The 12,794-nt window shown below is 46.1% G+C and overlaps 1 protein-coding gene across 6 annotated transcripts in view; it reads left to right on the top strand.

Moving 5' to 3' along the window:
• The first annotated feature begins 5,841 nt into the window (after window positions 1–5,841).
• The window catches only part of ARHGEF10 (Rho guanine nucleotide exchange factor 10), a 167,272-nt gene continuing 160,319 nt past the window's right edge, over window positions 5,842–12,794 (top strand). For 3 of the 6 annotated variants that reach the window (XM_075923591.1, XM_075923595.1, XM_075923593.1), the window contains exon 1: window positions 6,285–6,307. In XM_075923591.1, the coding sequence (XP_075779706.1) occupies window positions 6,300–6,307 (8 nt within the window). In that variant the 5' untranslated portion in view covers window positions 6,285–6,299. Of the gene's footprint in view, window positions 6,026–6,236; window positions 6,308–12,794 lie in introns of those variants that run through there. The other 3 variants (XM_075923594.1, XM_006137773.4, XM_006137774.4) reach the window with 3 other exon arrangements.

The following is a 12,794-nucleotide window of genomic DNA, read 5'->3' on the forward strand; positions in this document are numbered from 1 at the left end:
CCTAAATCAGACTAACACAGCTATCTCTCTATTACTTTTCCCCACAAGGTGGCAGTATTTTTATATGGATATACAAGATAGCACATGTTTCCAAAGCCCTCACCTTTCAGGAGTATTTTTTTAGCACATTACAACAAATATATAATAAGGGTCTTCAGTTTAATTACAGGAAAATGCACATATGTGACATGCTCAATCCAAAGTGAATGCACAAACTGTTTAATATACTACTCAAAAGAATAAGCACTACAAGCTAGTGTTGCAATGGTTTAACTTACATTTTTCACACCTGGACCATACAGATTCTATGTGATTCCTTTAAAGATAATTATTATGTTAAGAGAAAGTAACTATTATACAGAAAAAAACTATAAACAAAATATTGGAAAAGATTAAATTAAAATTGACAGCAATTGCAGAGAATACATTGCTAAACAAATTGACATTTTGGAGCTTTTTCAATGAGTTTATTTTCTTTTGTATCTTAAAATTAAAGTGACTCCAGAATAGCTACAGTGGCCTAGATCCTTTCATCAGATGAGCTGCTCAGTAGGACATACAGCTGAGGAGAAAAGCTGATTATATATCTAGAGCCCTATAAATCCATAGATATCTGTGGGTATCTATATCTGCTCCAAATGTGGATATCCACAGCTCAATTTGCAGATGCAGATGTAGATGCAAATTTTGTATCTAGAACTGCATATCTGTGGATATTTGCTTTGTATCTATGGGAGTCTGCATCTGTATCTGTGGATGCAGATATCAATTTTGTATCTGTTCAGGGCTTTCAATGTATTCAGCTTCTCAGGGGTTCGTTTGCAGTGTCTTCTGAGCATCAACCTCAAAGTTGAGCTGTTTTGCACCATCTGTAAGTAGGGATATCAATGGTTAACCGCTAAGCATCATCCAAAAAGGTGTGTTATCTGGTGATGGTCACTGGCTAACTGGTGGCCTGCTTAGGCTGAAGCAGCCTCCTACCCCACATGAGCAGGGGACTACTCCAGCACAACCGGACCTGCCACACTATGGGTGGAGGGGTGCTCCTGCCTAGTTGAGCTAGAGCAGCTCATTGTCTACCTGAGGTGTGGTGCCATAGGCCTGGCCTAGCTGGAGCAGCATGGGTGGAGGTGCTCCTGCCTGGCTGGCTTGTGATGCTTCAGCTCCCCACCCACCCGTTTTAGTGGTTAAACATTAACTAATTAAATGTGGTTTTACATCGCTGTCTGTAACAGCCCCTAAGGGCTGATGCTACAGGAGAGGATTTCCAGAGCCAAGCTTCACTTCCATTGTACAAGTCCTTGGCACATGCACAGGTTGCTGCGTGCTCTGTGGCCAGCATGGATGAGCAGCTGCATAACAGCAGCAAACCAGTGGAAAGCAGCTACCATGAGGGCCAGGTCCAGGAAATCAGGGCTACTCAACTGGCCCTTGGGTGGGATTCTTTGAACATGGTCTCCACTGGGAATACGCTTCATAATGGTGAGTCAATATAATGGTCTTCTGTTAATATGCATTTTAGTAGTTAAATTCCTGGACTGTCATTGCTCATTAAAAGTGCTGTCATATGGGTGGGAATCGGGTCACTATTGCATTTTATTAATATCAGCAGAACTGACTTAAATGGGGCCTGCGTGTTTTGTAGTCTTGCCTTAATCTTTGTATTCATGCCTGTCAGTGTCAAAGAAGCTAATTGCATATATTTGCATGTTTATGCAACCACACTTAAGTTGCGGACCTCAGCTTGTACTAAGAGTATCATTGTGGCTCCCGGGGCTTCCAAAGTTGAGTAGCCCCGCAGTAAATCATACTCTACTCATAGCTCAGGAATAGAAATCTGCAGGAGTATTTTGTAGTAATGTACATGAGACAGCAGAAACAAGTAGCGGTGCAAGCAAATAAGCAGCACACTTTCTCCTATCTGTTTAAAAATGTAAAAAATATTGTACATAAGTTAAAGATACTTCCATGGCACTTAAATCTCAGCACTGATTTACACAGCTACTGGAGCTCTCACTGAAGTGAGGGGAAGAGGACGTATGTGTGAACTAGAGATTCAGCAGATGATTTTAAGCCATAGTGACACAGGGCTTTGAAGTCGTCAGAGCCATTGTGCATCAGTAATATGGTAGATTTAACTAGGAACTTGTTTCTTCTCTCATCTTCTCCAGAGATATGTACAGTGGAATGTCTTGTATTGGTAGGGATTTAGGTTTGGGATGGGGGTTAGCTATCAGCCTTTTTATGATAAACACTTTTCAGCAACAATGAACAGTCATTTTTAAAATTACAGACTAACTTTCTGAGAGTCCCCATTTTTTCCACTTAAGATCATTTCATCTGAAGAAGTGGGTTTTGACCACGAAAGCTCATGATACCATACATATGTATGTTAGTCTCTAAGGTGCCACAGAACTACTTGTTGCTACTAATAGCTGTTTTTTAAAGTTACAGACTAACATGACTACTCCTCTGAGCCTATGCCTACACTGCAGTTCTTTTTCGGGAAAAGGTATGCGTATTAGACACCACAATTTGCGTACCTTTTTCCGTTTCTTTTTTTTTTTTTTTGAAAGAGGTTTTCTGACATTTGGCCCATCTACACAGGGCCAAATATGGGGAAAAAAACCTGCCTTTCGGAAGAGCCCTTATTCCTCATAAAATGGGGAATACAGGGCTTCCGAAAGAACGCACCCACTTTTTCAGAAACTGATCCGAAAATGCGAACACATTCCCTGGATGTGGCAGAGTTTTTCCGGGATACCTCTGTAGTGTAGACATAGTCTGAGACTAACTCAGCTTCTTAGTAGCTATTCCCGAGACATTTCAGCAAGCCTCACATTCTGTCCAGTAGAGAGCAGTTAGTGGCATGCACATGGATAGTAGCTAACACATTTAGAAGTTCATGCATACACTTCAGTTTAGAGCTTTAGGTCTCTCACCAGGAAAACTCCCATTAAAGGCTAAATTTTGGCCTGTGCTGTGCACACACAAAACTCACTTTGAAGCAAGAGTAAATCTGACACAACTGCCACCATTCCACATGCAGTTGTCCCTGCCTTTTCAAAAAAAGCTTGTGATTTTGGATTCTAGCTTGAGACACCCTACAAGGCCTGATTTTCAGAAAGATGGGTTGTTCGCATATCTGGAAATATGGTTCCTTTTAATGTGTGTTAATTTGGGGAACCAAAATTTGAGGTAACCTAAACTACTGATAACTGCGAAGAATGTAAGCTTTAGGTGTCTGGTGAAAAGGGGCCTTTTTAGCTACTGTGATAGATTAGACAAAGTAGATCCAGGGTAGCATTTGGCTCTAAATTTTCAGCCAAGATCCAGTATGGGGAGTTTTCTCTATACCATGCTGTCAAGAAATCAAAATATCACAAATTAGAAATGCTGCAAAGTACCTCATGGTCATTTCTGCTTTTTTTTCTTGTCAACATGGAGGGAAGGCAGCACAAAACTGGACTGTTTGACAAAGAGGGAGAATATCAGTACAAGCAGTCCCCGGGTTACATGGATCTGACTTACATCAGATCCCTACTTACAAACGGGGTGAGGCAACCCCGCACTAGCTGCTTCCCCCCAGGAGACCATGGAGACACGAAGCTAGCGCCCCCCCCCCCCCCCCCCCCCAGCAGACCAGGGAGACACGGAGCGGCTTTTCTCAGCAGACACCTCAGCTTGAGAATAAAGGACTGAGGGAAGTGAGGTGTGGGAGAATAAAACTGAGTTCTGGAGAAATGTTTGGCTAGAGTTTCCCCTACAATATGTACCAGTTCCGACTTACATACAAATTCAACTTAAGAACAAACCTACAGTCCCTATCTTGTACGTAACCCGGGGACTGCCTGTAGTAAGAAAAGGAAGGGTTGTTTGGACACTAACGTCTAGAGGGTACTAAGCAGCACCTGAAAGGAGCAAGGTGTTGGATGTTTAAAAAACTGAAATCAGAACTGGAGCAACAAATGAGCCTCAGTAGAAATATTGTGAAGTTTTCGCATTTTGTTTAAAGAATGATTCTTTGAAAAGTAACTAAAAAAAATGACTCTGTGGTGTTACGTTTTGTTGTATCACAAGGATTTTTGTATCAAATATGTTCAGCATACAGCATTCAGCGTACACATTGGGTCTTTTTACTAATGCAAGAAGCTCTCTGAGCTCAGCCTGGATTTTGAAAGCCAAGCTCCACACTCAGTCTACATCTTATGCATCAATATCAGAAAAAATTCTAGAGACCAAATGATGCCTTCACTTACACTTGTCTTACAAGTCTGTCCTGAGGGCATGATCCAGTGTTGATGGACATAATGGAAGTGTCTCCGCTGACTTCCAGTCAGGTCTTTAGTGACATCCAAGCAGGTTCATTGCCTTAATGGGCAGTCAGAATGACACACAATTCTATTCCACTTTCTATCTCCTTTTCTCTCTGCTGTATAAGTGGACTGGAGCCCAATGGACCCCAGGAGGAGGGGTGTGGGAAGGACCAGGCAGCATGTACTTCCTCCCCTGGACAGCTCTTTATCTCCTTCTAAGTCACTACTATAGAGGCCACCAGCTTTGTGCAGGTATGGATGTTAAGTGCCTGACTGTGGGGCAAGTGGGAATGGGTCAAGTTTTGTTTCACAGCTTGCAGCCTTGCAAAGTCATGTGTGAGCGACCATACCGTAAACAAATGGAGCATCCATGACTTCCGCTGTTGCTTTTTTAAATCATGAGGGATGGGCTGCCACTTTGCCATGGGACCAGCCTGTCTGTAACGAGAATCAAGGTAGTGGTGGTTGAAGATCATAACTGTCCCTAGTTATAAATGTGCTAATTAACTAATGACCCTTCTGGGTCTCTATGGGTCTATTTAGTGCAATGCTGTAGGGAGTCTTCTCTAACACTCTGCTGAGCCTAGGCAGGTTACTAGGTGGAATATGTGTCACATCTCAGGGGGAACTCGACAGCTGCCTTTGCCATAGAAGTTGACAAAGAAGGTTGCAGGTTTAAAATGAACAAAAGGAAGTATTTCTTCATGCAACACACAGTCAACCTGTGGAACTCCTTGCCAGAGGATGTTGTAAAGGTCAGGACTTTAACAGGGTTCAAAAAAGAACTAGTTAAATTCATGGAGATTAGGTCCATCAGTGGCAATTAGCCAGGATGGGTAGGAATGATGCCGCTGTCCTCTGTTGGTCAGAAGCTGGGAATGGGCGACAGGGGATGATCACATGATAATTACCAGTTCTGTTCATTCCCTCTGGGGGCACCTGACATTGGCCACAGTCGGAAGACAGGATACTGGAGTAGATGGACCTCTGGTCTGACCCAGTATGCCCATTCTGATGTTCTTCTTATCCTTGAAAACAACTGGTCAAAATCGCAGATTCTGGCCTAACAGCAATCTGACGCTGGAGCCAGCCAAACCCCGCAGGCTGCATCCCTGTGTGGTTTCCCCAAATAACTGAAACCCTCTCTGGCTGGGAAGCTACTGGAGGGTGAGGGTGACATGTCCGCGATTTGCACCGCAGGATCTTTAACACTCAAGGTGCGGAATGGCGGAGGCTTGCCGGGTCTGCGGCTGATGCGCTCTCCCCGGCCAGCAGCGGGCGGAGGAGCGGCCCGAGGGATGCTGACAGCTCCCGCCCGGCCCAGCTGTGCACAGAGGAGCAAGTCGGTGGGTCACGTGCCGCTGGAGGAATGCGGGGACTGCGCGTTTGCGGAGGGAGCGAGAAAGGAAGGTCCCAGGCAGCTCCGTAGCCCGCCCCGCCCATTCCAGCTGCGGCGCAGCGATTGGCAGGAGAAGGAACCAACGGGCGGCGGAGGCGCTCCCGGTCCCTCCAATGGGAGGGAGGTTAGTCCCAGTGTTCCACACGGGGATGGGGCGTGCTGCGTGGTAAGAAATTCGATATAGTGTAAAAAGGGCGAGAGAGACCATTGAGCCTGCGGCTGCGGCGGTCAGGAGGCAGCGGCGCCGCCGAAGGTGAAAGGGGCCTTGTGAATTTCAGATTAAGCGGCAGCTCTCAACGCAGGTCGGATGGTGAGTGCTGGCTGGGACCAAGTCTCCTACTGCGGGTGGGCATCTTGGGAGAAGCAGCGCGCTATGTGTCCAAGGGTAAGATAGGGGGAGGAATACGGAGAGAAAGTTTAGTGACGTGTCTGAGCGGGGAAACTAACTTATTTTGCAGCAAGCAGGATGGCATCCCATTGAAGATGAATGTTTAAGGTCCCTCCCCCTCTCCAGCTACATCTGTGCTCTCTGCCCTTGCGTGGAAACAGTTGCGGTCATCGAAGCCTTTCCCTTGCATTGCTTCATGGACAAGTTAGTGTCTTAAATCACGGGTTGTGAGCCTGGGTTGCCTCTTTTGGGTTGGAAGTAGCTGTAGGGCTGAGTTGCCTTCAGGATGGGCACACACAAGCGCACCGAACTAAAAACAAAGTGCATCTTGCTATTCTTCACTCATCAGTTCTGTAATAAAACATGACATGACAAGTCCTCTAGGTGCAGGATGTTTTGTATATTTAAGTCCTAGGAAGTCATAACCATCTGCCTCTGACATTGGTGTGCTGGGGATACCTTGCTAAATTAAGCTGTCAGAGAAGAATTATCACTTCTTTTCTGTAGAAATAAAAAACTCAGCCCATCTGAAATCAGGTTGAAGATTTTTTTTCTTTTAATAAACTTTCCCTGGTATCATGCCTGCCAGAGAAAGTGCATGTGAGCTGTAGAATGATTGACTGGTGGCTGTTCATAACACCCCACATCGTTCAACTAACTATATTAAGTATTGACTAATTGACTAGTCGATGCCTTAGGGCTGTTGCTACACTTCAAAAGGTGAAAGCGCCATGTGGAGCCAGAATCAGCTAGGGACTCCCCCACTGACCTTGGGCTCTGTGCGGTGCTGCCGCTTTGAAATGCTGTGAGGAGCCCTGTGTCGAGCTCCTTGTAGCATTTCGAAGTGGCAGCATCACATGGAGTCTAAGGATGCTAAGGACTAGTTGACTAGTAGATTCCCCCCCCCCCACTGCTTCTATCAGATAGAGGCAACAAAGGGTGGGGGGGGGGAGAGGAGACACTTCAAAGTAGCAGCACCACACGAAACCCATACCAAGCTCCGTGCGGTGCTGCTGCTTTGAAACACTGAGGTGGCGTTTCAAAAGGGCAGTGCTACACAGATGATCCCTTTAAGGAGCAACGCTGCATGGATCTCGGGGTCAGCCCTGTGCAGTGCTGACCCTTTGAAATGCTGGGGCGACCCCAGGCTCTGCATGGCATTTCAAAGCAGCAGCGTAGAATGGAGCTTGGAGTTCATGGGGGACTCTGAGTCCCCTGCTGATCCAAGGCTCCATGCGGGCGCTTCCGCTTTGAAATGCACAAGAGTCCCCACTGGGAACTCTTGTATATTTCAAAGCTGGCAATCCTGCGTGCAGCCCAGAATCAGTGAGACTTCCCGTTGACCCCAGGCTGCATGCGGAGTTCTGCATTCCTCCTTTGAAATGTACAAGAGCCCCAGCGGAAGGAGGAATGCGGAAGTGCTTATCGACTAGTCGATGGAAAGGCATTGACATTGACTACTCGACTAATAAATTACTCGATACCTAACATCCTTAGTGGAGCCAAGGATCAGCTGGGGACTCTAGGATCAGCTGCTGCTTTGAAATGCTGCTTGCAGCCTGGGAACACCCTAGTTGGCCCCAGGCTGCCCGCCAAGTTTCAAAGCAGCAGCACCGTTTGGAGCTGGGGGGTCTGGCCCCAGGCTTCAAGCGGTGCTGATGCTTTGAAGTACCCACTCTTCTCCTCCCCCCTCCCCACTTGCTGCCTCTATCTAATAGAGAGCAAGGGGGTCATGAGAGCCTGTCAAGTATCTGATAAGAATTTGCTTATTGGATAGTCAACTAGTCCTTCACATCCCTACCTTCATCTGAGATTTTTCTCCATTCTGAAGTTAAACTTTTTTGATTAGGCACCTTTTTTCTGTTGTACATTTTTAAAAGGTCAAGCAGATTGGGCCAAAGGGAGTTTTTATATCCCTAAAATTGTAGTTTATTTGAATTTCTTATATTCTGTTTAAAATTTCCAATGAGCTAGAATTAATGTATGCCCCGATTTATTTGTGGCATAAAAATATAACAGAGAAGTAATTACAGATTTTTCTGGGTTGTGGATAACTTGGATCAAGGTACTTCCTAAAATGATCACTGCATTTGAAGGAGTAGGTGAAAACATTTGTGGTGCTGTTTTCTTGTGTTTGTGTTTATGAGGACATGTTTTAGCAGCATAAGCATGATCGATTGTAAAAATAAGTGAGCCATGATTCTAGACTAGTGATACTTCTGATGTATGATAAGAACACAAAAGGAACTTTTTTTTCTCTGTTTTTAGCTGTAAGGTAGTAAATGTTTGAGATGTAGTTAAATGTGCCTGTTTAGAATTATTAGCAGAAAATATATATTCTCCAGCTTTGGATTTTGTACGATTTTCAGAGTATGTGTTCTCTGTGTGATATGGCAGTGATTATTAAAAAGCAAAGCAAAACAAACAAACAACATATCAAGGACTTCCTGTCACTTTAGGCTCACTTTTATTTAACTGTGTGCTTGTCCAACATTGGCTTTTTGTTAGGCAATTAAAATATATGAAGTAATGTAAAACAAATGAAAAATATGTGTAATTATAGAAATGTCAAACGATTCTTTCCATATACAGGGTCCATCAAGTAATACTCTCTTATATCTTGGAACCAATATGGCTACAACACTGCAGTACACAATAGATCAGTGGTTCTCAACCTTTCTCCGTATTGTACACCTTTCAGGAGCCTGATTTGTCTTGCGTACCCCCAACTTTCACTGTACTTAAACTACTTGCTTGCAAAATCAGACACAAAACAACAAAGTGTTACAGCACACTATTACTGAAAAATTGCTTTTGTTCTCATTTTTACGATATACAGGCAGTCCCCGGGTTACGTACAAGATAGGGACTGTAGGTTTGTTCTTAAGTTGAATCTGTATGTAAGTTGGAACTGGCGTCCAGATTCAACCGCTGCTGAAACTGACCAGCGGCTGACTACAGGAAGCCCGAGGCAGAGTTGCTCTGCCCCGGGCTTCCTGGAATCAGCCTCTGATCAGTTTCAACAGGCTGAATCTGGATGCCAGTTCCGACTTACATACAGATTCAACTTAAGAACCCCAGGCGTCCCCAAGTCAGCTGCTGCTGAAACTGATCAGCGGCTGATTCCAGGAAGCCCGGGGTAGAGCAACTCTGCCTCGGGCTTCCTGTAGTCAGCGCTGGTCAGTTTCAGCAGCGGCTGACTTGGGGACGCCTGGGGCAGAGCAGCTAGGGTGCTGCTGAGTTGCTCCAGTAGCGCCGCTCCTTGGCGCTACTGGACCAATTCACCAGCACCCCAGCTGCTCTGCCCCAGGCGTCCTGATTCAGCCACTGCTGAAACTGACCAGCAGCAGCTGAATCAGGACACCTGGGACAGAGCAGCTGGGGTGCTGCCGGATTGGTCCAGTAGCGCCCAGAGCGGCGCTGCGGGACCAACTGGCAGCGCCCCAGCTGCTCCACCACAGGCGTCCGGAGAAAAGCCTGGACTGCTGGGGGAGGGCGTACTAGCTGCGCTCCCCCCCCCACTCCAGCAGACCAGGAAGATGCGGGCGGGGGACCGAGACGCACCGTGGTCCCGCTGCCCGGGTCCTCCGCGGCTTTGCTCCACGTCTTGCTGGTCTGCTGGAGACCAGCAGACCAGGGAGATGGGGAGCAAAGCCGCGGAGCACGCCGGCAGCGGGACAGCCGCAGCGCGTCTGGGCTGTCCGCTGCCCACGTGCTCCCTGGCTTTGTTCCCCGTCTCCCTGGTCTGCTGGAGACCAACAGACCAGGGAGACGAGGAGCAAAGTGGAGCAAAGCCGCGGGCAGGGGACAGCCCAGACGCGCCGCGGCTGTCCCGCTGCTGGCGTCCTCAGAGGCTTTGCTTCCCGTCTCCCTGGTCTGCTGGTCTCCAGCAGACCAGGAAGACGGGCAGCAAACCCCGTTCGTAACTGCGGATCTGACGTAAGTCGGATCCGCGTAACTCGGGGACTGCCTGTAATTATAAAATCAGTTGGAATATAAATACATAAACTTACATTTTTGGGTATATTGGATAGAGCAGTAAAAACAAGTCAGTGTCTGTATGTAATTTAGTTAGTACAAACTCTGTTAAGTACTTATGTAACCTGTTCTAAAGTTAGGCAATTATGTAGATGAATTGATGTACCTGCTGAAAGACCTCTGAGTTCCCCAAGGAGTGTGCCCCTGGCTGATAATCATTGCAGTATATAATCAGTATGATCCATGATTTCTTTGTAATTGAAATATTTATCTATAGAAGCAGCTTCATAGTGTTTGTGATCTCAAAACATGTGCTTGTATAGAAGATGCCTTGCTCTATACAATCAGACTATGGTCCATCTAATCCAGCGGTCTCCAACCTTTTTAAGCACAAGATCGCTTTTTGAATTTAAGTGCAATCCTGGATCTACCTCAAACCCAGATATCCTTGCCCTGCCTCCTTTGTGTCCCTTCTCTGAGGCCCTACCGCTGCTTACTCCATCCTCCCTCCCTCCACCACCCATTCTCTCTCCCTTTCCCCAGGCAGGGGCAGAGGGTTGGGACACAGGCTCTGGTCTTGACCTAAGGGATTTGGAGTGGGAGGGGACTCTGAGCTGAGTCTGGGGCAGGGAGTTGGGGTACAGGAGGGAGTTCAGGGTGCAGGTTCTGTCAGGGAGTTTGGATCTAAGGGGCTCAAGGCTAGGGCAGGAGCTTGGGGTGCAGGAGGAGATTGATGACTAGGTTAGGGGTTCGGAGCTGACTCTAGCTGGACACTGTTTATCTCAGGTGGCGCCTGGGTGGTGGTGTGGTGGGGCTAAGGCAGGCTCACCCCTGCACCACTCAAAAGCAGCCAGCAAACTCTCTCCATCCCAAGCCCTGTGCGCCCCTGTGTGCCCCTCTCCCCCGTTCTGTGGAGATAGAATATAGAGGGGGGTCACTCTGAAATCAGCACCTTCTCCTCTCCCTTCCCTGCTCTGCACAGCAAGCAGGAAGCTCCCGGGGCGGGGAAGCTCCAGGGGAAAGAGATGCACAGCAGTGATGGGAGGGGCAGCTGAAGTGCTAGCACTGGATAGCCTCTTAGAGGATCCTGACTGGTTTGTCCGTCAGAGGCTCCAAGATCAACCAGTAGATCCCGATCTACTGGTTGGTGACCACTGATCTAATTTGATATGGTGTCTTCAGCCGTGGCCAGTACCACATGCTTGAGAATAGACAATTAGGCTACGACTACACTGGTGGCTTCTTGCGCAAGAACTCTTGCGGAAGAGCATGTCCACACTGCCATGTGCTTTTGCGCAAGAGCATCCATGGCAGTGTGGATGCTCTCTTGTGCAAGAAAGCTCTGATGGCCATTTTAACCATAGGGGCTTCTTGTGCAAGAGAGCTTATTCCTCATGGGGAGAGGAATAACTCTTCAGGAAGAAGCCCTGTTTTACCACACTATACTGTAAATGTACTTGTGCAAGAACGCTCATGCAGTGTAGACAGCAGGTAAGCTTTTGCGCAAGAACAGCTGTTCTTGCGCAAGAAGCTGCCAGTGTAGACATAGCCTTAGGGAATAACTTGAACATGAAAAAAGATCTTCCTACCCTGATCAGTGAGTACTTAGCTTGGGTCCTGAGGCATGAATTTTTGTATCCTTCCTAAATTTACTTCAATACAATTGTGACTACTTATATTTAGTACTACTTCTGACTCCTACTAAGATTTTGTCCTCAGTATCTTGTGGCAGGAAGCTCCAGAGGCGAATGAAGCTTGGTGTAAAGACATATTTCCTTTTACTTGTTTTAAATTTGATGCTTCTTAATTTTACCGTTACAATACATGTGATTTCCCCCCTTCCCCCCGGTGTAAATAAGTTTTATTAATGGGATAGGAAAATATAAAAATGAAGAACTTATTTTTGTAAAAAAAAATGGGGTGATTTCCCAGAAGCCTTGCTCATCTTTACTAAACCCTGATGAACCATGCTTTCAGCAGTAAAATCATAGCTCTTTGTTTTTCTTTTTTGACATGTCGTTTACATATTTCTTTCCTGATCCTAAGAGGTGCTGAGAACCTACAATTGCCATTGCAGTCAGCCAAGTCTATGAGAGTTGTGGTCATTCAGCTGCTCTCTCCACCATATCGAGCCCTTCATTCTTTTCACTTGGGTGATCTGTTTGATCTTAGCTTAGATTATATGACTTCAAGCATTGTTCAGTTTAATGCATCTCATCACATTTCACCTCCAGGTTCAGTAGCCCATGAATTATTTACATGTGTAGCTAGTCAAGGACAGCAGTTCTTTAGACACCTACTTGAAATTTGATATTTTGGTGGTCTAGTCTAATATTTTAAAGTTGAGGTTAGCACAGCAGTACGGCACATGCTTTTCTCTGTAAGAAAATATCTGTGGACATTCTTTCATGTGCGTGTGCACCGTATACAGTATGTCTTTTAAAAAGCATCTGTAACTGAATTCCAAGTTACCTTTCACTTCTTAAATGGCTCCTTGGTTCCTCTGCAGTTCCTTGATAGAACTTGATAGAATAGGAAGGAGGCCAAATCTTTAGGTGATGTAAATCAGTGTAGCCCTATTTTACTTCAGTTAATACCAGCTGAAGTGCAGGCCCAGTAGTTTAAATAGTTATCATAGAAATGTGCTTATGCTATAAGGATGGCATGCATTATGATAAGGATATAGGGACAGCATTAAAGTTGTTTTGGCTGT

This window comes from Pelodiscus sinensis, chromosome 3 (assembly GCF_049634645.1).
Source record: "Pelodiscus sinensis isolate JC-2024 chromosome 3, ASM4963464v1, whole genome shotgun sequence".
Taxonomy (NCBI): Eukaryota; Metazoa; Chordata; order Testudines; family Trionychidae; genus Pelodiscus; species Pelodiscus sinensis.